The following is a 27,616-nucleotide window of genomic DNA, read 5'->3' on the forward strand; positions in this document are numbered from 1 at the left end:
CTGAGCTACTCCACACACTGGTGTTCCCAGGTATTACACTGGCATGATTTTTTGTTCCCTTGTGTAGTGCTCTCCTCTCGCTCCACAGGCCTCCACCAAAACCCAAAATCCCACCAGCATGGTTTGACTCCTCATCCCTGGAAGTGTCCAAGGCCAGGATGGACTGGGCTTGGAGCAACCTGGTCAAGTAAAAGGTGTCCCTGCCCATTGCAGGGGGTTGGAATGAGATGAGCTTTAAGTTCCCTTCCAACCCAAACCATTCCATGATTCTATGATTCCCCATGAGCAGCCCCACAGATCTCTTTATTTGCAGGGTTTATCTTCATCCTCATCTTTCTATACAGATGGAGTTGAAATCCTCCCAACACCAGCAATTCCAACCATTGCAATGCGTGTTTGGTTGATTTAGTTACTGTGCTGTCAGCATGTCCTCCCGCCTAATCTGTGGCATTAATTCCTTCCTTGCTACTGGCTTCAGAAAGCATTAACAAGGGAAAAATAAATCAAGTGTTAGAGCACAAAGAAGACTTGTGGGAAAAAGCTTTTGAGCCTTTTCTGAGGCTTTCATGCCTGTTATTCTTTACTTTGCTGATACAGCTGGATTTACCATCCCGTTGAACGAGCATATTGCAGACTATAAAAAAATAACAAAGTAAAACCACGTGCTCTTTGTATAGGTCAGAGCTGGAGAGGGGCTGCCAGATACAACAGCCCAGGACAACTTCAGAGCAGCAGAATGAAATGTGCAGACACAGGCAAAGTCCAGCTTACGCAACGTTCCTCCAAACAAAGCAGGAACAAAACCTGGGACAGAACAGAAGTGAGAGCGGGGACAACTGCGCGTGGGAACGTGTGTGTGGGCCCGAACTCGGAGCCACATCTGTCTGCCAGCTGTGTGCAGATGTTTGAGTGAGTGTGGGACTCCATCCGTGCACAGCGTGTGGGAATGTGGAGCGGCCTTTCCCTGTGAAAAGCCTGTGGAAAGAGCTCGCCTGAGTCAGTTTTGGAGTCTTAAATTTGTGTTTTAGGGCATATTGGTGCTCTCATGTCTTTAGTGTCATCCATACACTCACGGCGTCCATCAGACTCCGTTGAGTAAGTCTCGTCTCTTAAGGCACCATCATGCATACAGAAATTTCTCACCATATATTTATATATTTATCCCTGAGAAGTTCATGTCCTGTTTCATGCTTATATCATGCTTTGCATTTTCAAAGTGCAGTGCAAAGCTTTTGTTGCCCTTCCATCCTCTGTTTTCACATCCACCATGAGAAACCAGGACATAGAGTTCAAGGGATCAGAGAACTCACACCAAGAATGTTCTGCCCCACGCAGTTCCCCACGTGGTGACCCCAAACATCGGAAACTACACCCAGAAATATGGAAAATAAAGGTTGGAGAATGCAATTTGAGCTCAGAGGATCTCTGAACACCCACTTCTGGAAAAAAACATGAATGATGAAGCACCAAAAAGGGGGCAACTGGAGCACCATGTGCAGGAGGACTTCTTGCTCCCTCAGTAAAAGCCTGGTGAAAGCTTTGAGGGTTAATTTCATAAAGATGCAACTTTTTCATTTCCAAGTCCCCCTAAAATGAGTTGGAAGATCTGGCCCAGAGGAATCAGTGACCTGTAGACGTGAGGAGGGGATGTGTTTTCACACACTGGTGTCTTTTTGAGGTCGAAGACCCAAGAAGCAGCAGGGAGACTTCCCTGCATGTCTTTCCAGGGAACTCAGCAGAGCTCCCACATCTTATGTTGGCTGAGAAATTGCCCCGTTCACTTGACCTCGTCTCTCCGTAGTTTCTGTTCCCTTCCTGTGCATAAATATTGACATAGTGCAGCTTCAGTAGTAACCCTGATGTTACCAGAACAAACAGAAAAACAAAGCGCTGGTCGGGACATTTGTTGTCTGCAACCTCAAAATAACTTTCCCAGCTCTTCCCTTTGTGCTTCAGGGCTGTGTTTCCAAGGTCTGAGGTTCAAGTGTGGGTGGATGTTCAAAGCAAAGGATCCATCCTGCAATTCCATGGCACATACTGGATGTTTGGGATAATTTGGTGGGTGTTGAGCTGTACTTTCGTGGATATCCTCACCGGTTTGGGGCTAGGCAGTGAGTTGGAGTGATGAAAACCACCCTGCTTCCAGGTAATGTGGGGTTTTGTGGGAATTCAGGGAAAAATATAATGATTTTAGTCCTTCTGCTCCACGAGAAACAATCACAGAGGCAATTTTGATGCGCAGTGGGATGAAACGCACAGCTAAAACATGTCTTTCAACTCCTATTTACAGCACACATGCTGGTTAGGTGCTCAAAGGAGGCATTTTCCCAGGAATTTTTCCCTGGGCTCAGCATCTGCATGAAACTCCGTGACTCCGTGTAAAAAACCCAAATCATTATTCCTTCCCCGCCATCAAGGGAAAAAGCAGCTGCCTGGCATCACCTTGCAGTGCCTGCCACTTCCTTTGGCTCTCCACACCGGAGACCGGCCCGGATGAACCCCATTCCCAAAAGTTTGCAGCTGGAAGTGAAAATGCTTGCTCAACAACCCAGTCCCCAAGGAATTCTGCTGTGGTTTATTTTTATTTTATTTTGTTTCTGCACAGAGCCTCCATGAGGTGACAGAATCATTTAGGTCGGAAAAGAGCTCTGGGATCATCGAGTCCAACCTGTGCCTGATCCCCACCTTGTCACCCAGCCCAGAGCACTGAGTGCCACGTCCAGTCATTCCTTGGACACCTCCAGGGATGGGGACTCCACCACCTCCCTGGGCAGCCCCTTCCAATGTTTAATCACCCTTTCTGTGAAGACATTCCTCCTAATCACAGAATCACAGAATATTTCGGGTTGGAAGGGACCTCTGGAGATCCTCCAGTCCAACCCCTCCTGCCAAGGCAGGGTCACCTGGAGCAGGTGACCCCAGGAACGCGTCCAGGTGGGTTTGGAATGACTCCGGAAAGGGAGACTCCACACCCTCCCTGGGCAGCTGTTACAGTGCTCTGACACCCTCCATGGAAAGAAGTTCTTTCTCACGTTGAGGTGGAACTTCTTGTGTTTTATTTATGGCCACTGCTCCTCGTCCTGTCACTGAACACGGCTGAAACGAGTCTGGGACCATCGCTTTGTCCAACCCGACCCGCCCCGGGCGCCGCTCGAGGCCGTGACCCTCCCTGTCCCCCCCTCCCCTCCCCTGAGGGGGGGCCATTTTGTGTGAGGGGAGGGGGCCATTTTGTGGGCTCCACGTTCTCCTCGGGGCAGGAGAAAATCGGATCGTGTCCAGGCGTGTCCGGGCAGTGCGGGAGGTGACAAACGATGTGTGGGGCCACATTAAACCCTTTCGCGGGGCTTGCGGGGCTCATAACGCCGGGTCGGGGCAGCCGCAGCGCTCCCTCAGCGCTCCCTCAGCGCGGCCGCTCGGTGGCCGCCATGAGTCCTCCGGGCCGGCAGAGGGCGCTGTCTCCCCCTCCCGGAGCGCCAGGCGCGGGGCTGTGAGAGACCATTCCGGGGCCATCCCGGGTTATCCCGGGCCCATCCCGGGGCTATCCCGGCCCCGCCGCCATGGGGAAGAAGGGGAAGCGCGACAAGAAGGGGAAGGGCGCCGAGAAGACGGCGGCGAAGATGGAGAAGAAGGTGTCCCGCCGGGCCAAGAAGGAGGAGGTGAGGGCGGGACGCCGGTGCCCCCCGGTGCTGGGGCCGCTGTAGGGGGACGGGGAGGTCGCGAGAGCAGGCTGGAAGCAAAGGAGAGAATCCAAAGGGAACCTAGGCTGTCCAGGGAAACTGTGGATCGTAGCATATATGAGCTGGAAGGGACCCATCGGGATCATCGAGTCCGACTCCTGGCCCTGCACAGGACACCCCAGGGCTCCCACCACGTGCCTGAGAGCGTTGTCCAAAGGCTCCTTTGAGCTTGAACTTCCAGGAATGCCCCGTCTGTGGAAGTGTCCAAGGCCAGGTTGGACAGGGTTGGAGCGTCCTGGCCCAGTGGAAGGTGCGCCTGCCCGTGGCAGGGGTTGGAACTGGGTGATCTCTAAGGTCCCTTCCAACCCAAACCATTCTGTGATTCTCTAATTCTAAGCGGCTGTAACTTGTTTAAATCCCTTGTATGTGACAGCGGGAGGAGAAGAAAATGCACTTTAGGTGTCCTTCTTCCTTTCCATCCACTCCATCGTTTTCTCCTGGTGTTAAAATCAAATTAAAATTTTTGTTTCACTCACTCCTAGAGTCGGGGCTTGTATTTAAGCCTCAAAACACCAACTTTGCCCTGGTCAGAGCAGGTTCTTACCAGCATAATGCAAAGTTTAAAGACATGGAAAGTGCCACTGTAGGTGTGTACCGACTGCAGGGAGAGCTGATTCCACGCTGGAGAGGCAAAATTCCCAGATTTCGGAAATCTCTGCTTGGACCACACCTTCCAAAAGGTGAACTGAAGGGAGGTGATGAGCAGTGGGGTTGTAGGAGAGACCATGGATCAGAACCTCTCCCTTGCTGCAGTCCTGCTTCTGTCCTTGGACTCGGTGTATCTACAGTTTGGGAGGCAGATTTTATTTTCAGTTAGGTGAAGCTGAAAGGGAATAAAGATATATGAGGTTTCTCTGGATATAAAAGAGTTTCCAGTTAATTTGGGCAATCATTTTTTTTTAAAAAAAGGGAAATCATGAATGTGAGTGATGGTTTCCTGTGGGGTGCAGATGCCTCTGTGCACGTCAAGCAACTCATGTCTGTCTTTTTATTTCCAGGAGGATCTTGAAGCCCTGATAGCAGAATTCCAGAGTTTAGATGCTAAAAAGACCCAAGTAATTGAATCATGCTGCCCACCCCCCTCACCAAGGTAAGAGATTGCATGAGGCTTTGGCTGTCACTTATAGAGCAGCTGATGGTGCTTGTAATGGAATTTATTTATGTAAAGTTATTTCCCAGGAATGGAAGGCATAGCTGATATCTGGAGTTGTAAAATATCTGATATCTAGAGTTATAAAATGTCTGATATCTGGAGTTATAAAATACCTGGTTTATTGAATCTCTGGTTAAATAAGGGACCAAAAGCACTTTTTTCGGCCTTAAAATTCACTTTTTAACCGTCTCATCAGCACAAAGGAGGCAAAGCAGGGTTATATTACAGGGCTTTGAGGAAAAAGAAAAGTGAAGAGAAGTTTTGGAAGGCACTTCAGGGGCAAAAAGATGAGATAAAAGACACTTTATCAGTGGAGGTTCATAGACTTGGGGTGTGCAGGAGAGCAATGGCAGTGGCAACTGCAGAATAATGACACAGAAAACTTGAGAGGAGACAGCCCAGTTCTGCCCCCAGTTCTGTGCCCTCATAAAACTCATTTTTGTTCTTGACACACCAGCATTAAAATTCAGGAGCTCACGTCAAAGGGTGAGTTAAATGACACTGTAACGTGTGCTCCTAAAATAGGAGAAGATTTCAGACAGTGGCCAATTCATCTTGCTGCAAGTTTTTAAGAAGTTAATTTCTTTGGAGAAGTTTTTAGCCCTGGGGTGAACATCACAGCCAAGTAATTTGGCAGATGACGGAGAGACCTTTGTGACTGGGGGGCAGAGGTGCTGGTGGCAGCAGAGTTGAAGGGTCCAAGGTTCAGAGCTTTACAGAACTTACTCATGTGTTTTGTCCATCCCTGTTTTTTTTGCAGGCTGAACGGTTCCCTCTCTGCTCACCCCGAGAGAGATGAGTTGATCCTTTTTGGAGGTGAATATTTCAATGGCCAAAAAGTAATGTATACTTCGATTTTTTTCCTTCTTTATTCTACCCCCTCCCTGCCTTTTACTGTAATTTGCACGAGTCTCATTTGAAGGGAAATTTGAGGCAGGAGTCATAAAATATGGATTTGTCCCTGAATGAGAGCAAAATAGCCTTTTAATTCTGCCGTGGCTCTGTCTCATGCCTGGGCTGTTGGCAGGAAGGAGACACGCTGGAACCCATTAAGGAGTCAGAGTGATTGTCTCAGCATCAATATTTCAGGGCTTCATAATTTCTTCAGACTTAATTGTAGCCATATCTGCCCCTCATTTGTGATAACTGTTGAAGAATCTCTCCTCTTCCACTTCTCAAAACAAGATACTTCTGCACCTTTGCTGCTGGCAAGGCAGTGCCTGCCTTGGAGGTGGGAGCAGTTGCAAATATTTGCACGTGGCCACTCTTGTTCCTGAATTTCTGCAAGTTGCAAGTGTTTATTTTGCTCCTGGAGACAAACTGGTCCAGAAAACTCCAGCCTGACAGTGACATTTGGCTGCCTCAGGATCACCCAGTGTGATGTGCTAAACTAATTCTACTTCCTTCACTACCTGAAGCTGTTCCTGGCCCTGGAGTTCAACAACTTTAACCTGAATATCTCTGTTAATCTCCAGCTTCTGAAGTCCTCATATCTCAAGCTGTCACCAAGGGTTTGGGAAAGAACATTCCAGTCCAGTGTGTTACTCTGGAACAGTTGCCGATTCCCAATCTGGTGGAGGAGGTGGTGATCCTCCTTCCCTGCTCAATGTGCTTTGCAGTTTTCACCCCAAACTCGCAGATAACCCCGTGCAGGGCTGAGCTGAGGTGGTGTTTTCTCTCCCTCTCCCACAGACGTTCCTGTACAACGACCTGTACATTTACAACATCAGGAAGAACAGCTGGTCCAAACTGGAGATCCCCAACCCACCACCACGGCGATGTGCTCACCAGGTAAAGCTCTGGGTGCCAGAGCAGCAGTTGGGATTGTTCTAAAGCTGTGCTAAAGGTGATTGGGAATAGGTTTTTGATTTTTTTTCCTCCTGGGGGTTTCTTACATCCCTTCATTCTCCTTGTAATGGGCTGCCAGTGGTGTCACTTCATCTGCTCTGCTGAGGGGGCCTGTACAAGCTTGTCCAAAGTGCTTGTGCTCTCTGATCACATTCAGTGTGGAGTGAAGGTTTGGGGTTCTATCTGTTGATTTGGCAAGACTCAAACAGGACTCGGGGGAGAAATTCTTGTTTTGAAGATGAACTCTGGTGCATTACACAGGGACCAGCCTCCATAATCCCAGGGGGGAACTGAATTTATGAGTTAGAATTTGACCAAAATGCCATGAATGAATGGCAGAGATGCCATGAATGATTATTTCCTTAAAGCTCACAGGCCAACTTCCATGAGCGTTACAGACACTGCCACTCCTGCTGGCAGGTAGAATTTGGGCTCTTTTCCACCTCTGGATATTCAGGTCACTGAATTGTGATGGTTGTGATGATGAAGATGTTTACGTTATGTGAACACCTACACATTAGAAACTGGACCAAAGACTTGTATTTTTTGCAGGTCTTTGGCCCTCCCCAGCTGATAGATTATCTTAGATTATCCAGCAAGTGCCTGGGTGACTGGTCCCATCCAAAAGCTGCTGTACAGGATGTGAATGTCCTTTTCCTCCCCATGGCCAAAGCTCTTTAGAGCTCCCTGGTAAGATCCAACACCCCAGTTAGGTTCATGTACCCTTGTTATGCTGCTCCCAAGTGCCAGTTTGCTCTGAGCTGTGTGTCCTTTCTTGAATTGAAAGATTCTGGCTTGATTTTTGGGTTACTTTGTGTTAAGATAGAACTTGATTTCAGATGCAGAATTCCAGTAGCCAGCAGGTGGCTGTCGAGCAGCTGAATCCAAACAGAGCAGATCAGGATCTGCAGCTGGATTACAGCAACAATAAAATGAGAAACCATCTGAGCAGTCCTGCTTCAGCAGTGTTTTCTGTCTCATAATTAATTATAGTTGCACAGGAGACAGTTCAGCCTCATTAGCTGACTGGTTTGTTGTCTTCCTTGTGGCTTTATTTTTAATGCACATTCTGCATTAGCTCAGAGGTGAACAGAAGTCTGGCTGGGGGTGTCGTGTACATGTTTTATTTGTCATCTCTGGTCTCTGACACACAGTCCTCTAGGTTACAGTGGCTTCATTACAGCTGTTCAACAGGAAGAAATTTAGGAAAAAATTCTTCCCTCTGAGGGTGGTGAGGCTCTGGCACAGGTTGTCCAGAGAAGCTGTGGGTGCCCCATCCCTGGAAGCGTCCAAGGCCAGATTGGACAGGGCTTGGAGCAACCTGGTGTAGTGGAAGGTGTCCCTGCCCATGGCAGGGAGGTTAGAATAAGATGAACTTCAAGTTCCCTCCCAACCCAAATCAGTCGGGGCTTTTATGAACAGAGCTGAGGTGAGAAGAGCTATGGATGGGTGTTGTCACTTGTTCAAGGAAAAGGTTTGGTTGTGTGATGAATTCCAAGTCAGCTCTTGAAAAGGTCACACACAGGTATGAGCAGGCTGTTGGATGTACCTTCCCCTTAAGCTTTAAGCACCTGATAGCCATGAAAATCAGGCATTTGTCCCTTTTGTTTAGGTAACTTCATGTTCTCACAAATCCTGCCTGAAAGCACACACTGGATTTTCTCCGGTGTTTTATCGTTGCATGTATAGGCTGGTTTATGTCAGGGGATGGCCATGTGTGATGCTAAAAATCTTGTTTGCTGGGAGAGAGAGGGAATGAAGGCCTAGTGAATAGAAAGATTATCCCACTGTTGATCCTGGAAAAAACACATAGGGAAGATGTTTATAGTGTAAATAAACACAGAGTTCCCACTCAAGGAAGAAGTCTGCACAGCCACCTAATTTCTTTTTTGGGATTCCTTCCTTCTTCTTTAGTCTTTAACAGATAATTTTAATGAAGTAGAGTCTTGCTCTCCTTCCTGCTTTTAACTGGCAGTTTGCATCCCAAAGGTGTTTTGGTGCTGCTCTGTGCAAAAAAATACAAAACCCCCTCTCTTTGATACTCTCCTCTCTGTACTGCCCCAGTCAAAGCAGTAACAGTCTCCTCTTGTCCAAATGCTGCACGTTTCCTCCTGTGCTTTGAGTTTTTTTGGTTGGTTGGTTTTTTGTTTGTTTTTGAACAGTGATTTGAACAATTGTTAAACTAATCCCAAGATGCTTCCTAGGAAACTTTGAACTTGGAGAAGTGATGCCAGGAGGTGGGAAGAGCCCAGCTCCTTGGCCAGCTTTCCTTTCCTGTAGGGAAGGTGTGCTAAACAATGAGTAACTTAGGTTTTAAATTCTCCTTCCTTCAGCCCCAGTAAGCTGCTGTTGTCCAACAAGGCAGCTGATCGAAAACTGATAAAGTTCTCCTGGGTCTGGTTCCTGAAGCCTTGTCTGATCCAGCTTTTCTTTCTCCTGGCAGGCGGCCGTGGTGCCCACAGCTGGGGGGCAGCTGTGGATTTTTGGAGGGGAGTTTGCATCTCCCAACGGGGAGCAGTTCTATCACTACAAGGATCTCTGGGTCCTGCACTTGGCTACCAAGACCTGGGAGCAGATCAAGTAAGTGCTGGGCCCTCTTGTCTAGACTTTTACCATGAAAGGTTGGACCAGATGATCTTTGAGGTCCCTTCCAGCCTGGTGTTCAGTCTTTGATATTGTCCTCCCAACCTTGGTGGGTGTAATGTCCAACTTCAAAACAGTTCTTGTTGCTTCATCTTCCTGGGCTGTACAAAACCAGTGCAAGGATCTCCCAGTTTTAACATGCCTTGAGAAAACAGTTTGTGTCTCTCCACAGAGCCAACTTTGCTCCTGATAACTGGCCTTTGCTGCCTCGAGATTCCTTGGGATGAACAAGCCATTAATTCAGACCTGTCAGAAATGAAGAGGTGCCAAAAGTAGTTTCTGACAGGAGTGAAGGTGTAAATACCTTCTGGAACTGGCCTGAAGTCCCCTGCTAATGTTTCCTCAACCTTTGGCTTCTCACTTTTCCTGTTCATGTTTATGTGTGCGTGAGAGAAGAGGAGTTCTGGTGTACCATCCAGGGAACTGAGGCAGGACATATGGCTTTCATTCTGACTTGGGCATTGACTTCCTCCTGGACTTGGGGATTGTCTTGACTGTGGGATCAGTCAGAGCACAGTTTTATCTGTGCAGCTGATACTTGAGATGCGCTGGGGAAAGCAGCAGGTTTTGATCACTTGTTCATCTGCTGTTTGACCTGTTGAGCTCCTATTTAGGAGCTCCATGTCCTTCCTTCAGGTGGGAAACCCCAAATCTGCCCAGGTTGTCACTTTTCACCCCATTTACAGAGTGTGCTGTTGTCTGTGTCTCCTCTTGCACAGTAATTGAAGGTGGTTTGGGATGAGCTGTGCAGAGATGGATACCCTGGCTCTGCCTTGGCACTGCCCGAGGCCACACAGTGAGTCACGGTGCCTGTCTTACCTTTTTCCCTCTCCCTGCAAAATGGGAGCATTGATCCTGCCTGACAAGGAACAATTGGGAGTTTTAATTTTACTATTGTTGATGTAGCACTGGAGGGACTCTGGTGTGGAAGGTGCAGGGGGGTATAGAGAGCAAACACCCCAGGGAGTCCAAAACAGGCAGGTGTTGGAGAATGGTTCACAGCACAGGATCCCATGCGCTGCAGAAATCCAGGGGTTGTCTTTTTGAGTAGCTCTGGGAGGCTGAGGGAAAACTGTTTGATTCACCAGTGCCCCAGTGTGGTTCTGAAAGCACCTGGGATTTTCCCTGTTGCAGGAAGCCAAGTTTGCTCTGGTCTTGGAGAAGCGGGGGTAAGAGAAACCCTCCAAAATTATGGAAGGCTCTTGAAGAAGTGCAAGGATTAAAAAGACCTGTCACTGTACAGGCTGAGCTGCCTGTTGTTGGAAGGCAGAATCTGATGTAATTACTGTCACTGTCCCTCCCAGCTCCCCCAAAATAACTGCTGATCCCTGCTCAACTTCAGCCAAACAAAGGGGATGAACTCCAGTGTGTTACATCCCTGCCAGTCCCATGTGACCAGGAGGAGGAAGTGATGCTCTCCATCCATGCTGGGAGAAAGGGTTGACTTTTCAACCAAACCCTTGATTGGAAGATCCTCACTGGAGGGCAGTGGTGACATCCAGCTGCAAGGAGAGCGAGGGCTGGAGATTGACTGGGGTTTGTGAGCCATTGGAGAATCCAGGTGAGGCTTTGTTGGCTCCACCACTGATGGTAGAGGTTTTCCTCTCATGTAGAGCTGATTTAGGGTTTTCCACTCCCAAACTAAGGCTGCAGGATCTCACATGCCTGGGAGGAGGAAATGAGGTGAGTATGAGGCTCTGCTCATCCTGCACCTTATCCCACCTGGAAGAGCAGCCTCAAGTGTAACTCACCCTGCCGGAGCACAGCCCTGGAGCGGAGGATGAAGTCTACATGTCCTGGGAGCTGCAGGATGCCCTCAGCATTCCCAGGCCCCAGGTGGACTAAAACTGAGAGATTTTGTTGTGCTGGGCTGTTCCAGCTGATGAGGAGAGAGCCAGGTGGGCAAAGTGAGCTCCCATTCCCACCTTGGAGCAAGTTGGAGGTACCACACTCTTTGAGCCACCCAGAGCTGCCCTTCATCCCAGGTACTGTCACATGTCCCCTTGGCCGCCACACCACAGTGGGAGGAGGCATTTGCAGACATTGATGCCTCATTGTTTCCTAGTAGATAAAAGATGGACATTTTCTAAGTGAGCATCATAAATTACATGGGTGGAAGTGCCCTGGGGAGATGATCTTCTCTCTCTCCCTGCCTTGTGCAGGATCTGCTCCATTTGAGCTTCCTGACGTGTTTGGGTGGACGTCTGTTTCTCAGCCTTGCTGGAATTTTGGGAACGCCCGTACCCTGGTCCCAGGGTTGGAATCAAGCAAGGCACATCTCCCCATCCTCGGGCAGAGCTCCAGGAGCTGCATTAATGAGGCAGCTGGTGGAGGAGCCTGGGAGGGGATGGCTTTGTTTTAATCCTAACCTGGCTGAGCGTGAAAATCAACTCTCTGCTGCCTCTTTGCTTTTCCATATGGCATCTTGATTACAGTCTGCTTGGAAAGGAGAAGGGGAAAGGGCAGACATGACTTTGCGTTGTACAAGAGACTTTTTTCTTTATTTCCTTTAAAACTATGATCATAACACCTGCTGCATTTCACTGCCTTCAACATTTTGCTTTTCTTCCTGCTGTTGTGTTTCCAGAGAGGTTTCTCGTGTGTGTCTGAAGTCAAGCACTTGCTTATTTTGGATTGCCATTAACCTGGGATGAGTGGTGACAGTGAGGGTCAGCTTGGGGGATGGTGATATTGAGAGAGTGAACACATTTGGGAACATAAATGGAAGGGGCAGCTTGTATAGGTTTGTTGGATCATGGTAGGGAACCATCCCTGGTACAGCAAGCCTTCACAGCAGGCCATGCAATAATTCCATGTATCCAGTGTGGTAACAGTGTTACCCGAATAAATGCCAGGTGATAGACATTTGGGGTACAGGCTTGTATTGAGTAAACTCAGTTGGTTTGGAAGATGTCATTTTAGTGCAAATAATGGAGTAACAATTAATTATTCATTAAGAAATGTCTGCACAAGAGAGACAAAGTTTCCGTTCCTGTTCTCCTGGGAGGGGTCACGTGTGCCCTGGTTCAGGTGGGTTTGATATGTTGGTTTGTTGGATTGAATAGCCAAGATGACCCCGCTGGGATCTAAACTTGCAGTTCTAGGAAATCTAGTTATTCCAGCCCCACAGTTTGGATTTCAGAGAGTTATGTTCTCCTTCCTGGCCTACAGTTCATGCCACGGACCATCTTGGTGCTGGGAGAGGCTTGACTGTAAAACCCTTCTGAAGAGAAAACCTTGAATAACTGTGAATAACATCCCTGTGCTGTGTCTGCTGGCAAAGTGGAGCTCCATTTTCTCCTAGCACAGAGCAGAGTGGTGTCAGGCTGCTTGACAGAGTTAAAAGTTGCTATATTTAGCAAGATGGAGCTGTGTTTCCTTGCATTTTGCATGCACGGAGATGATCCAAACACAACAAATCCCAGCCCGTTAGAAGCTGTGCCAGCAACTGACTTTGACTTAGTGGAGCCACCTTATCTTGTGTGTGATGCAGGAGGTTTCCTCAGTCCATGAACTGTTTGTTACTCTGCCTTAGAGCAGCAATATTTTAACCTAATTGCCTCATTCCTTCCTAGAGAGAACATCCTCACTCAGCTCTGCGTGGCCCAGAGAAGAGGAGACAGGGAGCATCACTGGGCTTGGGAACTGGCAGATCCCTCCTCTGGAATTCTTTGTCTTGATTCTGAGCCCGTGCAGCTCCCTTCCCTTTAATTCAGGAATGTTAATGATCCTTCCTGTAGCAGTTTGGTGAGATGTGGTGCTATAAATATCCCGGGGTAGCGTTTCACTGGCGTATGTTTAACGGTGTTTGCAGAGAGAACTGGAGCAGTCACTGCAGAGCAGGAGGACTTTCAGCACGAGTTTGTAGCTGATTGATGCCTCTTCCTGCTCTCCTGCTCTCACCAGAAAGATCAGGCCCTGCCACATCAGGTAGAAAAGGGTATTTTGGTGTAAGTCAAGTAGATCGTCAACCCAGAAGCCTTGTGAGCTTGTTCTTTGGTAGATCAGGATGTGCAGTTGGTTGACTTCCCGGGGGATTTGAATTGAGGATTTTGTGCCTTGTGACACTTGTGTGTTCCCTTCTGTCCTTCCCACCTGAGTGTGCAAACACAGTGTACACACTGACCCCAGCCCATGTGCATTCACAAGTGTGAACCCTGAACACAAATCCTGAGCTGCAGCTTCCTTGAGGACTGGAGGGTAAAAGTGCTTTGTCCTGGAGTGCCCCTTTGATGGGATGTTCTCTGCAACATCCCTTTTATCAGTATTGAACATTTCCAAGATTTCACCTGAGCATCCTCTGGATGAAGGAATGAATGGAAAGGTAACTCGTGCAGTTCTGTAGCCACTGGGACATGGAATTCTGGAATCCGGAGGCTGAATTCAGTTTTTGGTAGGTTACTATAAATCCCAGATTAACTCCACAAGCAAAAGCAAATTCTTTATGGAGCAGGTCTGATCAGACTCGTGCTCTCCATGTGTAGAACCAGTCCTTATCCAGACTTTTAATCTATTTTTAAAAAAAATCTGGAGAATTTACAGCTCCCTCCCACACGTCTGCTTTCCAGTGTCAACCCCATGAAGTAGAGCATTAATCATAAAGCCTGGGAAACCATTTCCAAAATGCTTGTTTTGGACCATGAGCAATGATACAGGTAAAAGGGGACAGTTTGCAATTGGGAAACAAATCTTGGAGTTTGCAGGAAGGTCCTGGAGTTGCAATGAGGTCCTGCCTGACTGTGCCATTTGTCTGTGACTTTGAGCTAATTGTACTTTTTTGGCAACTTGTTTATTAAAACACACACATCAATGAACAAACCTTTCATTGTTCAGAATTGATTTTTAACTTGGAGGAAACCTGTCTGAGAAATACGGCACAAGATACTCTTCTGAGAACAAGATTTTATTGTTCATGTTGGTTTTTAATTCCTTCTCTCCTTAAAAAAAACAGAAGAATTGTTTAAAAGGTGCCATCCTTCGGAATAATAATGTAGGAGCTTTGTTACAGAAAGAGAAAATAATGATTTCAGATCTTGATGAAATTAATTCTGGAGGTGCTGTTCTGCAGGGGGATACTTCAAAACTCAGTAAATGCCTGGAAAACCCGACTCTCTGTTAGAATAAAGACTCCAAGCAATCAATATTAATTCAGTCTTCCCCAAATGCTGCTGTTCTGCTTGGAGTTTCTCATTATGACTGGTGTGAGGTTGTCATTTTCGGTGGTGAATAAGGGCCCTCATTTTCTCTCTCCCCAGAAATCCATCACCACAATTCCCAGCTCCCTGCTGCCACTTCAAGTGTGGCAGGAGGGTTGTGGCTTTAGGTTTTGCAGCTTTTTTCAACTTCTTTATTTAGGCCCTGATTGTGCAATCACTTAACACACGTTAATGCTGCCTGTTTGGGGAGTCTTGCTGGGTTCAGTGGTGCCAACTGTGTGCGCTTGGGAGACTCCTCAGGGAGTGAAAATGGGATGGATTAATCCATAGGGGCAGAGAACAGACACAGCAAAACCCTGTTTTCCCTGCAGTTTGGCCCAAAGTTGCCTTTGTTTTGCAAGTTCCTGAAGTAGTTTTTACTCTCTCTGGGAAGATGCTCAGGCTGTGGGTGAACATGAAGGAAGGTGCATCCTTGTTCCCCTCAGGAATGACGTGTCCAGCTGCCCAGCTTCCCGGGAGCCTTTGGATGTGACAGATGGGGGGATATTGCTTGTTTCTGGAAATGGAAGCAGCACATTTAACTGAAAGGTCAGGACAGCTTGGAAGAGCAGAACAGTGATGTGTGGCTGCTTTTTAGTGTGTGGGATCATAGAATGAATCATACAGTCGTGGAATGGTTTGGGTTGGAAGGGACCTTAAAGCTCATCCAGTTCCATCCCCTGCCAGGGGCAGGGACACCTTCCACTAGCCCAGGTTGCTCCAAGCCCCGTCCAACCTGGCCTTGGACACTTCCAGGGACGGGGCAGCCACAGCTTCTCTGGGCAACCTGTGCCAGGGCCTCACCACCCTCAGGGGGAAGGATTCCTTCCCAATATCCCATCTAACCTTACTCTCCTTCAGTAGGATAAGATGATAACAATGACTTGTTTTGCTGCTGTGCCTTTGTTCTTGAGGAAATCTGATTTATAAAGTCTTTTCACTAGTTTGGTGTTACATCTTAAGTGCAGGTGGATGAGTAAAGATGTTATGGGTACATGATTGCCTGAGATACTGAAGGAAAGTGGATGTCAGAGCCAGTCTCTGGCTCTTGGTGCTTGGAGAAAACATCTCTTGTTTGGAGTGTCTTTCTTGCAATTGTGCAAGTTGACTGCTATTCATTAAACTCTCCTGAAAAATTAGCTCCTGACTCATAACAGAAGAGACTTCAAGACTTCAGGTACTGTTAGGGACTAGCTGGCTTATCTAGGAATAAAATTGCCTATGTTGCAAATCCCGAGAGTTCCTGGAAGAGCACACACACTGTTCTGGAGAAAAACAGACAGATACTAAGGCAGTGAAGTTCCCCATGGTTTCCCATTCCAGGAGAAGCTGAACTCAGCCAGCTCAGCTGCTAGTTACTTCAATAAAAATGGACTGATTCACTAACAGGAAAGGGAATTTTGCTGATAAGTGGAATTTTCTTTGTGTTTCAGGGCATCAGGAGGCCCCTCTGGGCGAAGTGGACATAGAATGGTTGCATGCAAAAGGCAGCTGATCATCTTTGGGGGTTTCCATGAGAGCGCCAGGTGGGTCACTGGGATGGCTGGGCTTTGAATTCTCTGTGAAACAGGCAACAGCATTTCACTAGCAACAGAAATCTGGGTGTTAAAGGAAGGATTATTCTCAGCAGGAGTGTTACTGAGTGGACTTCATGTTAGAAAGACAAGTGTTGTTAATTTGAAGTCTTCATGAGAAATCGTTGTACCACTGCTGATCACTGCAGTAGCTCCCCATCCTTGTAGCTAAAGCTCAATACAACCCTTTTAGCCTGTAAATCTTGTCAGAGCCTTGTCTTCTAGAAATATCTTCTCCAGTAGGCTCGTCCATGTTATATGTTACATGTTACATGAGCTCTGGTGTCATGGGGACTGTTAGGAGGCCTGTCCTAAGTGGTGACCATTACAAAAAGCTGTGCTGTGCCCTTTGCTCTCCCCAGGGATTACATCTACTACAATGATGTGTATGCCTTCAACCTGGACTCCTTCACCTGGAGCAAGCTGGCTCCAGCAGGGATTGGGCCTGCTCCAAGATCCGGGTGTCAAATGACTGCCAGTCCTGAGGGCAGCGTAATCATCTATGGAGGCTACTCCAAACAGGTAGGGGAGACTTTGGGGTAAGTCAGAGTGTTCATCCACAGCCTGAGAACCAAAAGAGGCACCTTGTCTTCTCATTGTGCCTTCATGCAGCTCTGTGCTGATTGAGGGGCTAATCTTGGTCAAAAATTAGTTTTGTATTTTCCCTGCTGTTCTAATCCATCGTGAGGAGTTGATATAACAGAGGTGAGAATAAGCAACAGTGGTGGTTGCTGCCAACTTAAAACATTCTCAGGTAGTACTCATTTGTGTTCCAGCACTGGCAGGTTAAAAGCAGCAGTTGCCAGGAGGCTTGTGCTTTCTTCCATCAGTGAGAGGTGAGGGAGCAGCACAGGTTTGCAAACTTAGTAAGCCAGAGAAGACTTTTGATGAGCACCAGGCTCCCTCTGCTCTGCTCCTCGCCCTGTTAATCACGGTAATTTACACCGGATAGCCCTTCAGCCACATCCCCTCATTGACCAAGGATCCCTGTCTCCATGCTGGGCAACAGGAAGTAAATATTTCATTGAGCAAAAGGCTCCTGCAAAAGCTTTTCATGTTGCAAGTGCAGACAGAAGCCCCGGATCCTGCTGCTCCCGTCTCCGTGGAACGGCAGCGCTTCCAGCAGCGCGTTGCTGGGGGAGGAGGACGCCTTGTTCTTCTGGTGGGAATAAATGAACAAAGGAGGAAAGCAGGGAAAGGGGAGAGAAGGGACTCAGTCTGTCTGTATATTTAGAAGCGTTTGTGCTTCCTCAGGGCCTGTGCTTTGGGCTCTGTCTCATCAGATGTGCATTTGATTAAACGGCAGTAACAACACAGAGGAATTTTCTACCTGAAAGGGCTTTGTCCTGTTCCATTCTCTGCCCTGTTCCCTCACTCTTGAGGGTGGGAAGGAAGTGTGAGCCTGCATGCTCTGCTGGATGTGGATCTCCTGGCTACTGACAGCTGGATTTCAAGTGCTCACTGAGCCCCATGGAAATATAAAAGTTGAGGTGTGTTTGCAGTTGTTCTGTTCCACTTCACGAAGGTGGGCTCTGTCCCACTGCTCTGGGTTGGTTTGGGCTTATACAAATGAAATAGAAGGGATGGGGGATGCAAAGCTGCCCTCAGCCTTTTGCAGGGCACTGGGCAAGGATAAGAGCTGGGGGAAGTTCCTCTGCAGCTTGGAGAACAGCTTTTAGATTAAAACAGCCACTCGTGTTAGGAATCTGCTTCCTTTGTAATTTAGAGAGGTCAGTGTGCTTCTCTCTGATGGGCCATTCGTGACAGACTCTGCTTTTGTAGCACAAACTGGCCAAAGTACTGGACAGAATTTTCCCTACAGCTTTCTGGAGCTGCAAAGACAAAATACCTTTAGCATGCTCTTGAAAATTAAATTCAGCAGGATATAGCCCCTCTAGGAGAGACACGATTTCATTAATGTGTGGCTGTTTAATTCTTATTGTATCTTTGCTTATATTGTGGAGCTGAGTGTCTGGGTTTGCTTTATAGTGGAGAAAGTGTGTTTGGCTTGTGTGCCTGCCTGGGGAACTCTTGGGAGAAATCTGAGGTAGACGTGGAGGAAACAATATTTAATTGGAGTTGGGCAGGTACAGGAGAAGACCTGTTCCTTGTCTCCAGCTACAGAGGCAGATACTCCATTCAGGAGTGCTGTGAAGACATTTTGAGGCATATGAAGACATTTTTGTATGTGCAGTCAGGCAAGTGTCCAAGCAAAGCACCATTCACCAAGTCATACATGAATTCTAATAAGAGGCAGGACTAAGTTGCTCATGTGCTGTAAACCAGGGGCAGATTTATGTGGAGGCCTCCTGAGGCCAGAAGCTGTTCCAGGCTTTTATGTGGTGGGGATTGATTTGAAGGGAAGAGGAGGGAAAATCCTGATTTTAATATGGACATAATGTGAGTGTCCCATTGCTGGAGGAGGGTTGTGATGTGCCAGGGCTGTGTCCTGTGACAGGCGAGGAGCTGGGAAGGCACAAACAGAGATTTGGTCCCTGCTTTGATTTTCTGGACTTGGAGAACTGAATGTGGAGAGTCTGTTTTCAGTAATGTCTGTCAGTCCAGGCCATGTTGCTGAATTCCCCTCATGTGACCTGAATAAGAAAGTCTCTTTCATGGCTGGGGAAAGAGAGGCAGAAAAGATGAAGTGACTGGTTTAAGGCACTCCAGGACCAGGACCTTGGTCCCCAGACATGCCTTTGCTGGGCCTGCCACTGGATTTTGCTGACCAAGTGGTGACAAATCAGGGTGAAAAAGGAGCTTCACAACCCTGAGTGTGACTAACTTGAGATGTTGGTGCCTTATATTTTAAAATGCAGGATTCTTAACCCAATGGTTCATCTGTTTCATCTTCAGCCTAGAGATGATAAGACAATTTCTATGATCTCCTACAGAAGGGGATGCTGTGGGTGTTGTCGGCTCTGCCTAAAACAGACCTCAGGATCCCACAAGGAGCTCAGCCTTGCTCTCCTGCTGATCTGAAAGATGTCCTCTCCCATTTCTCGTGCTGGGGCTGGGGTTTGCTGCAGCAAGCTGCATTTTTGGCTGTGTGAAGCACCGAGCCCTCTCCATTGCTAGGCAACGAGAGCACAGTGAGCCTGACTGGCACCGAAGGGCTGGAGCTGATGCTGCTCCACCTTGCAGGTGCAGCCTCCAAGCCATGGGTGTGTAAGGCTTTGGGATGCCAAAGATGATCAGCTTGTTGGGATTTTTTTGTTGTTGTTTTGGGGTGGTTTTTTTTTTCATGGCAGTCATTGCAAAGCTGAAGTGGGTTCCGCTGGTAGATTGCTTGTGGCAGGGCTGAAGTGTTTGCCTGAATTGCAAGGTCTGGTGGGACTGGCTCCCTCTGTAGCTCTGCCTGCTAAAGATTTCTGCTAATTGGATGTATTTTACCACTGTTGATCTTATATCAGACATCTTTAGCATGTTATACATGGAGAATCCTGATTCCACTTCTCGAGCTCTCTGTGTCTCGGTTTCCTTGCTGTCTTTTTAGCTGAATTTTTTTAGCTAATACCTGTAAAGCTCTTGTAACTTCCAACTGCACCTGTATGTGCAAGCAGTAGGCTGTGGATATCCAAGCCAGTTTTGTGCTGGAAAGCAAACATCTGGAACTTCAAGGCAGGAAGGACAGTGGGGGAACAGGAGCCTCTTGTGACTGACAGGATTTGCTCGGGGCAGGGGGGTGTCCTGGGTGTTGTGAGGGGGTTGATCTCTCCAGCAGCTGGTGAAGCGTCTGCTTAGAGCCAGTGTGAGCTGAGGAAAACAGGCATCTCTTTGACAACAAATAACTAACTCCCACTCCACCTCATTGGGGTTTTCTGAGCCCGGGGAGCTTTGTCATGTTGCATACGCAGCGTGTTTACTACAGGGAGCTCTGTGGTGTTCAGGAGAAAAATAATGCAGTTATTCCACACAGCTTGTATGATAGTGAAGCAACTGCTCTCCCAGTGTTTATTCCCCTTCCTTTTGTGCAGACAGTGCTCATCCCACTGTGCTTCTCACGCTTGACCTGTGTGTGCCCTGCACCTGGGAATGTGGGCTCTGTCCAGCATTTCAGGACAAACTGCAGCCAGCCTGGGATTGGGGAGGACAGAACCCCCATTCCTATTATCCTTGGCAGACACTCTGCCAGGTGTGAAAGCTCTGCCCATCCAGTCCTGACAGCTCTTATCTCAGGTGAGCCTTGTACGGGTGTTTAAAGTGAGGGACAGACTAAAAAGCTGCTGTATTTGAGCTGTCCACAGCCTGCAGTGACTTCTGCTGCTCCTGGCCCGTGTGACAGACACAGAAGTGTGACTTGGCCAGAGCGTGGCACTTGCTCAGCACAGTGACTCACAGCCCTCTGAACTCAAAGTGCCACAATACCTGCTCTGCCAGGCTGTGAAGGGTATATTCCATAAATCAGCACCTTTTCTAGAGGGTGTTTCTGTCCCTTCCTGCCCTGGCAGCTCTCTCAAGGGTCTGTTCACGCTCCCAGCCCCTCCAACCATGTCTCCAGCTCCGGAGCTCTTCCAGCCATGCCTCAGAACCACTCACCTGTGCAAAAAATGCTTTGTTTTCCACAGGCAGTTGCTGTTGGAGTTTTCCATCACTGTTTAACCCCTTATTCAGAAAATAAGCCTGTCCTTGGTGCTTGTTCCATACAGGTTTCCTGTCTCTGTGGGCCTGATGTCCTGTTGCTCAAGGACAGCAGGTGGAACAGCAGAATTGTTGACTTTGTGGAAGTGGTTGCACAGAATGGGATCTCTCCAGGATGTATATTCTGTCCTGAAGAGTGTGTGTGTCTATCACTTCACTCATTAGGGGTGTGTGCAGAGCAACAGGACATGTAGCCCAGCCCCAAACTGAGAGATTTCCCAAGTCAGCCCTTCAGGCAGACCCTGCTCCTTAAATGAACTGCAGCTTCCTTCTTGCTGCTCTGTGAGCAGATTTCTCCTGTTCCTCCATCACTTCACCATCAGCCTTCCCTGAGGCTCCTCAGCATCATCCACATCACAGCGTCGTCGTGCAGTGCCTCCAACACACTTTCCTTTCTTTTCCTGAAGAAATTCCCAAGAATTGGATACCAGGCTGTGCAGCAACACCACAGCAGACTCTGCAGTAACAAAACCTGTCAGGTGCAAAGGCACAGGTGTGGAGCAAGAGCAGCCAGTGCTGTGCTGTTGTGTTCTCAGGTGCACCCTGCTGCTCATCTTCCTGAGGACTGGACCCTGGGATCCACTGCTGGATCCTGGAAGCAGCAACACAGCAATGCTATCGCCCCAGGAGGAAGGGAATTACAAGGAAGTAGGAGCTGTGCATGAAGGATAGGTGGATAATGGCATTATTGAAAGAGCTCCTGCAGTGGTGTGGCAGAGCTGCCTTCAGTGCTGCGTGTGGCTCTGAGCACTGGGACACAGGGCTTACAGAGAGGAGGGAGGAAAATCCCATTTAAAGGGATGCACTTATTTGCCTCAGCTGAGTTTTGATCCTGCCTTCAGTAGGGCTGGGAGTGGGGTTTCTGTTTGTGCTTAGGAGAAGAAAACCTATTGCTCAGGGCTCTGTGGGACTCCAGAGGCCAAAGGTGTGAGCTGCAGGCAAGGCTGTGGTGCAGAGCTGTCACCTCTGCCTGTCCTGAGCTGGGGTGGGGGGGTGACAGGAACTGACAGTCTGTGTGTTGGTCACAGCTCTGGACTAAATTTGGGCCTTGCAGATGAGACAGCACAGGTGTTCCAAACTTCTGCTCAACATCCAGGGGCAGAATCCCAGAGGGCCTTGCAAGCTCCATGGAAAGTTGTCGTGTGCCTCTTTGGGGAGTAGGATTCTTCTCCCTTTACAGCTGGAGAAGCTCTCCTTGAGAGCCTCTGATCCTGTCTGTGGCAGAGTAAAAGGCAGGACCTTGGGTGTCCTGTTTCCTTTGTGCTGCTCATCCTTCCTTCCTTCCTTCCTTTGTAAAATAGTTGGTTTTAATCCCTTGGGGCAATTTATTGTTCCTATCTGGGTGCCAAAATTCCTGCCCCTAAACTACATCCCTTAGTCTTCATACAGCCACAAGTCCCAGGTCTGTGCTGCAGCCTGGAGAGCCCTTCCTGGCTGTCACAGGCAGAAGTTGTGGCTCATCACAGGAAGTTCCTGGTTTGAACCCAGTGGTTGTGATAGTCCAGAGCCACACCGTGGCCTCCTGAGTGGCTTCTCCTTGCCCAGTCCCAGTGTTTGCATTTTCAGTTGGACCTCCTATGATTTTTCCCTGAGCATCCCTGTGTTTGCCTTCCCTGCAGAGAATTAAGAAGGATGTTGACAAGGGCACCCTGCACACGGATATGTTCCTGCTGAAGGCTGAAGGAGTGGGCAAGGAGGAAGGTAAGCACTGTGGGCTGTGCTGGAAGTGATGCTGCAGGACTGGCAATGCAAATCCTCTCCCTTCCTTTGAATAACACACCAAAAAACCCCAGGCCCTGAACAAAATTTCCCTCTCAGTGGAAAGCTCTGCCCTGGTGTTTGCTCTGGGGGTAAACACAGCAGATGAGTTGATTTAGATGCTTTTTCTTCCCAGGAGTAGCTCAGTGAATTTGTGCTCTGACTGTAGCTTAAAATGAAGGGAAAGGTGAAGGGAACAGCAGTTTCAGGAGCATGTAGGAGGAATTACGTTCTCCTTGTGTGCTGGAGAAGGAAGATGGACCATCACACATGCAGAATTGTGAAAGGAAATGGGAAGTAGGTGCCTGTTGCTGCAGCAGTGGTTCTGTCCCCTTGTCACAGTCTATTTTACAGCCTGGAAGGATGAGGCTGTGTCTGCTTTGCTGAGCAAAGCTTCCAGGGGAGCCAGAGGCTGGAAGGAGTCGTGGTTCTCAGCTCCAGGTGACTTGGTTTCAGAGCTGTGTAACGTTTTACTCCAACGCAGTGAAACACTGGGAGTTGGAGGAGGGTGAGAACCTGGCAGAGCTCTGGAGGAAGGTTGGGATATTCTTTTTGTCAGACAATCACTTCTAGCTCACAGCATCCTCTCTGTTGACACCTCCTGGAATACTCTGAGATGGAGTGGAGGGTCTCCAGACTCCTTGCATAAGTGAGAAGCTCTGGCCTGCACCGGCAGCCTCAGGAAAAACTACAAGAAAAGATATTTTAGGAATTTTTTTTGGTTTGTATGTGGGAGGGAATTAAAACAACATTTCAAAATTCCTGCTTCTGGGACATTTTGATCACTCCTTTTCTGTTTCACAACAGAAAATATTTGGAATTTCAGAATTTTCCTGAGGTGGATTGTCCCTGGCTGGACTCCAGGTACCTTCCAAAGCTGCTCTATGCCTCCCCTCCTCAACTGGACAAGAGGGAGAGAACCAACAAAAGGCTTGTGGGTTGTGATGAGGGCAGGGAGAGATCATTCACACTCTTCCAATGGGTCCCTTCCATGGGGTACAATCCTTCAGGAACAGACTGCTTCAGAGTGGGTCATTGGTTGCTTTCTCTTGGAATGTACCCAGAAATAGGAATTCCATCATTTTCCTTAGTGCAGAGAGTATTTTGTCCTTGACTGAGGGAATGGGACAATTTTCTTCGAGCTAAATGTCTAAAATGTTAAAATTGTGATTGATTTCTTCAATCCTGAGTGTCTGGAAGTGGGATTTGGGGAGGAGGGTTGGTCATAAACACTGTCTGAATTCCAGGCCCTCTTTGCATTATGTCCTATTTATAGTTGTATCTTGTTGAAATTGAGGTTTCTTTGGAAGCACAGGGCTTGGGCAGTGCATGTGCTTCTCCCAGCCTGCATTTTAGGGATTTTCTTTAAGTCAGAGTAGAAAGGATTAGAGCAAAAGCAGAGGGATAGAGCACAAGCCTTCTCCTGCTGCTGAGCCCTTTTTTAAAGTGTGGTTGGGGCTCCTTAGGATGAACTGTGCTTATTTTTGGGGTTCAGGCAGTGGTGCAAGTTGGGTAGATAAGGTGGACAGAACTGATGGGAGGTGACTGGGCTCCATGAGATAATGTAGGGAATTTTCCTGGGTGATTGAAGGCTGCATATAATCAGGCCTTGTCTGAACTCCAAAGGTGTAACCACCTTCCAAGAGGCTCCTTGCCCCAAAACACTCTGAAGATAGTTCTGAGAATGTCCAAAACGGGACATTGAATTATTTTCTAGAATACTGAAGGGCCTTGGAATACACAAATCAGTCAGGATCCTCCTTTGCTGATGCTCATATTTGCTTTTCTCCATTTCCAGAGAAGTGGACATGGAGTCGGCTCAACCCCTCCGGAGTGAAACCCCCTCCCAGGTCTGGATTCTCCGTGGCTGTTGGTCCCGGTAACCGCTCCCTCCTTTTTGGGGGGGTGCAGGATGAGGAGGAGGAGGAGAGCCTTGAGGGGGACTTCTTCAATGATATCTATTTCTATGACATGGGGAAAAACCGCTGGTTCCCTGCACAGCTCAAGGTCTGTATATTCACATCTATTCGGTTCATTGTCTTTATCAGCTGAAATGTTCTTTGGGCCTCCTAGAGCTTGCATGGAAACACACTGTGTTATGGACTGCTTTGGGTTGGAAGGGACCCTAAAGCCCCACAGTTCCACCCCCTGCCATGGGCAGGGACACCTTCCACTAGCCCAGGTTGCTCCAAGCCCTGTCCAACCTGGCCTTGGACATTTCCAGGGGTGGAGCAACGAGCTTTCTCCCTTTAGAGGAAGCCTTTCTAGTAACTCCAGGTGTAAGAGTGCCTCAGGAGGCAATTCCCTTCCTCCAGGATTCAGGCTGCTTCTGCCCCATTGTTGCATAATGCAAAATGAAACCTAGCAGCTTGAAAACATATTTATGGTGTTTTACTGAAGGATGTTTCCAGGTCAGACATGTAAGTCTGAGATAGTCCAGTAAAAGCTACTGTGTAAAGATCTTGTTGGGATCAAAAACCCTCCCTCTTTTCCCCAGTGTTGAGCTACCAGAAGAGATGAAATATTAACCTTGGCTCATAAGGACTTCAGAACTGGGGCCCTCAGCTCCAATTCAGCTCTTTGATTGTGTTTGAACCACTCTCAGGGGGCAAGTGAGGTGCAAACGACCTGCTTGAACTTCTTCTTCCCCCTGCCTGTTTCTGGCTTTGTTCTCAAAATGGAGAAGTCAATCACATAACAGGCAAACATCCACTCAGATGTTTGCTGCTGCCTTCCAAAACTGCCTCTTTTCCAGCCCTTTCATGCAGTACTCCCAAGACCTGGAGTGCTGCCTGGTAATGCACTGTAATTTAGCACCCAGCAATTGTTGTGATTTCAGGAAATCGTGGGTTACTCTCTCTTGCTCCTGTCACAGAGCAGTGGCCTCTGTGTGTGTTTGTGGCACCTGAGAGCAGAAGAGCTGTTAGGAAGCAATTCCATACCATGGATTCTCCAGGATTTCCACTGCTCCTTGTTTTAGGCTGTTAGAAGTTCATGCTGAAGTTGCACCTATCATTTGAGACTCAGAACTGTAATGAAAGATGACAGTTCTCCCTCTCCCTCCCAGCAGCATCTGTGCTACTTGTGTTAAAGTGCTGTTAGGTGCACACAGTTCACACACAGTCTTTTGTTTCTGTTCACAGGGACCAAAATCAGAGAAGAGGAAGCGGAGACGAGGCAAACAAGCCGAGTCAGAGGCTGCTGGAGATGAGGAGGTGGAGCAGAGACCTCCCCAGGGCCCCCTGGAGATCGTCAAAGAGGTGGTGGCAGAAGATGGGACTGTCATGACCATCAAGCAGGTGATCTCTGGACCTGCAGAAGAGAAGGAAAGGTCTGAATCTGAGGAGGAGGAAGAGGAGGAAGGTGGAGCCCTGGGCCAGCAAGTGGAGCCGTGCCCACGTTCCAATGCCATGGTGGCAGTGAAACACGGGGTCCTCTACGTGTACGGGGGGATGTTCGAGGTGGGCGACCGTCAGTTCACCCTCAGTGACCTGCACAGCATCGACCTGCACAAGATGGAGGAGTGGAAGGTGCTGGTGGAGATGGATCCAAGTAAGCTCATCTATCCCTTTGCCTTGAGTGTAACAACACCACACCAGGGATAAAAACAACTATGGAGCTTCCTCACGGGGAGGGATGAGCCTTTGAGTAGTGGTTTGTCCTAGGCAGGAAAAAGCTTGGGAGTGTGTGATAATGCAGTGTCTTACCAGAAACCTGTCTGGTCCAGAGCTTTGCTGTCACTGATCTGTCTGCTTTGGAAATCAAGACCTGTAAACAGTATCTTTGTTCACTGGTGGCATGTGCTGTCCTGGGAAGTCCTGATGTGCCAGGCTTGTCCACTTGGCAGAGGGCAGGGATGCTTTTGCCTGTCCTCACCTTCTCAGGGCAGTGAGAGTGTTGGGTCCTTCAAAGCACATGGGCATTACCTGGGGCTATCTCTTCATACCTTAATTATCTCTAGGGTTATTTCTTTGTATTAATTATCTCTAACGTAATCTCTTTGTACCTTAATTATCTCTTTGTACCTCTCTTCTGTTTCCCTTCTCATCCAAGAAGCCCAAGAGTGGCTGGAGGAGTCAGAGTCGGATGAAGAGGATGATGATGTGGAAGGTGCAGAGGGAGGAGAAGAGGAAGAGGAGAGCTCTGAAGAGGAGAGTGAAGATGATGAAGGTAATGATCAAATTAATGCCTTCTCCATACTAATCTAAAGTAAAATACCTGATTCTGCTGCCAGCCTGGAAAGTCTCACTGGCATCCAGGTGAGTTTTCCAGCAAAAGCAAAGCTTTCATAGTATATTGCTCTTGGGACAGAAGAGAAGTTTTATTGGTTACTGATAGATTTTGAAGGTGTTAAATTTGGACACATGAGCTGAAGAGTGTTCTTGGCCTGGCTGTGACCTCTCCTTGTTTCTTCCTCCCATTGCACCAGGAGAGGAGCAGCACCCAGCGGTGGAGCTTGGTGAGAATCCTGAGGAATACCTGGCCAGGACAGAGCAGTACTGGATCAAAGTGGCCCGCAGCCACATGGGCCCCGAGGCCAAGGAGAAGAAGGTGGTCAAGGTGGCTCGTGCCATGGCAAAGACATTCCATGAGGATTCGGTCTAGACGGTGCCGAGGCTGTTCCAGGAGTGAACAAACGTGCTGGGAGCAGTGGTCAGCCCTGCTAAACCTGGCCTGATGTCCAGAAGGCATCCTGGCACTCCAGCTTTTCCCTCCTCTGAGGGCCTCTGGGCTGAGTAGCCTCCTTGCTTAGTGCTCTGGATATGCTGTTATTCCTGGGAAGGTTGTGGGAGGGTCTTAAGGAACAGGATTGCTGTCCAAGCACTTGTCCTGCTGAGGCTGAGCTATACAGTACTGACTTCTTTACATTCAAAAGTTGTTTTGAGTCTGTCAGGACAAGCTGCACATCGCAATGGTTCACTGGTCCCAAATTTCCCACCCTGACTGGGGCCAGAAAGTGTCTCCAAGGGTTTCTACAATAAACTCACTTGGCTACATCATCTTGGTTTTCTCATTTCATGCAGTCCCAGCTTTTCTACTTGTTTTTCTCCTGGTGTGGAAGAGGGG

At 48.3% G+C, this 27,616-nt stretch overlaps 1 protein-coding gene across 1 annotated transcript; it reads left to right on the top strand.

Annotated features, from left to right (window-relative positions):
• The first annotated feature begins 3,450 nt into the window (after positions 1 to 3,450).
• Positions 3,451 to 27,549, top strand: KLHDC4 (kelch domain containing 4). The gene is made up of 12 exons (XM_027685101.1): positions 3,451 to 3,656; positions 4,736 to 4,827; positions 5,651 to 5,729; positions 6,583 to 6,681; positions 9,182 to 9,318; positions 16,010 to 16,102; positions 16,513 to 16,672; positions 22,411 to 22,492; positions 24,348 to 24,556; positions 25,693 to 26,101; positions 26,603 to 26,719; positions 26,979 to 27,549. Exons 1-12 carry the CDS (start codon positions 3,558 to 3,560, stop codon positions 27,152 to 27,154), a joined length of 1,752 nt encoding a protein of 583 aa, XP_027540902.1. The 5' UTR covers positions 3,451 to 3,557; the 3' UTR covers positions 27,155 to 27,549.
• The last annotated feature ends 67 nt before the right edge of the window (positions 27,550 to 27,616 follow it).

This window comes from Neopelma chrysocephalum, unplaced genomic scaffold, assembly GCF_003984885.1.
Source record: "Neopelma chrysocephalum unplaced genomic scaffold, ASM398488v2 Primary Assembly neopelma1_68, whole genome shotgun sequence".
NCBI lineage: Eukaryota > Metazoa > Chordata > Aves > Passeriformes > Pipridae > Neopelma > Neopelma chrysocephalum.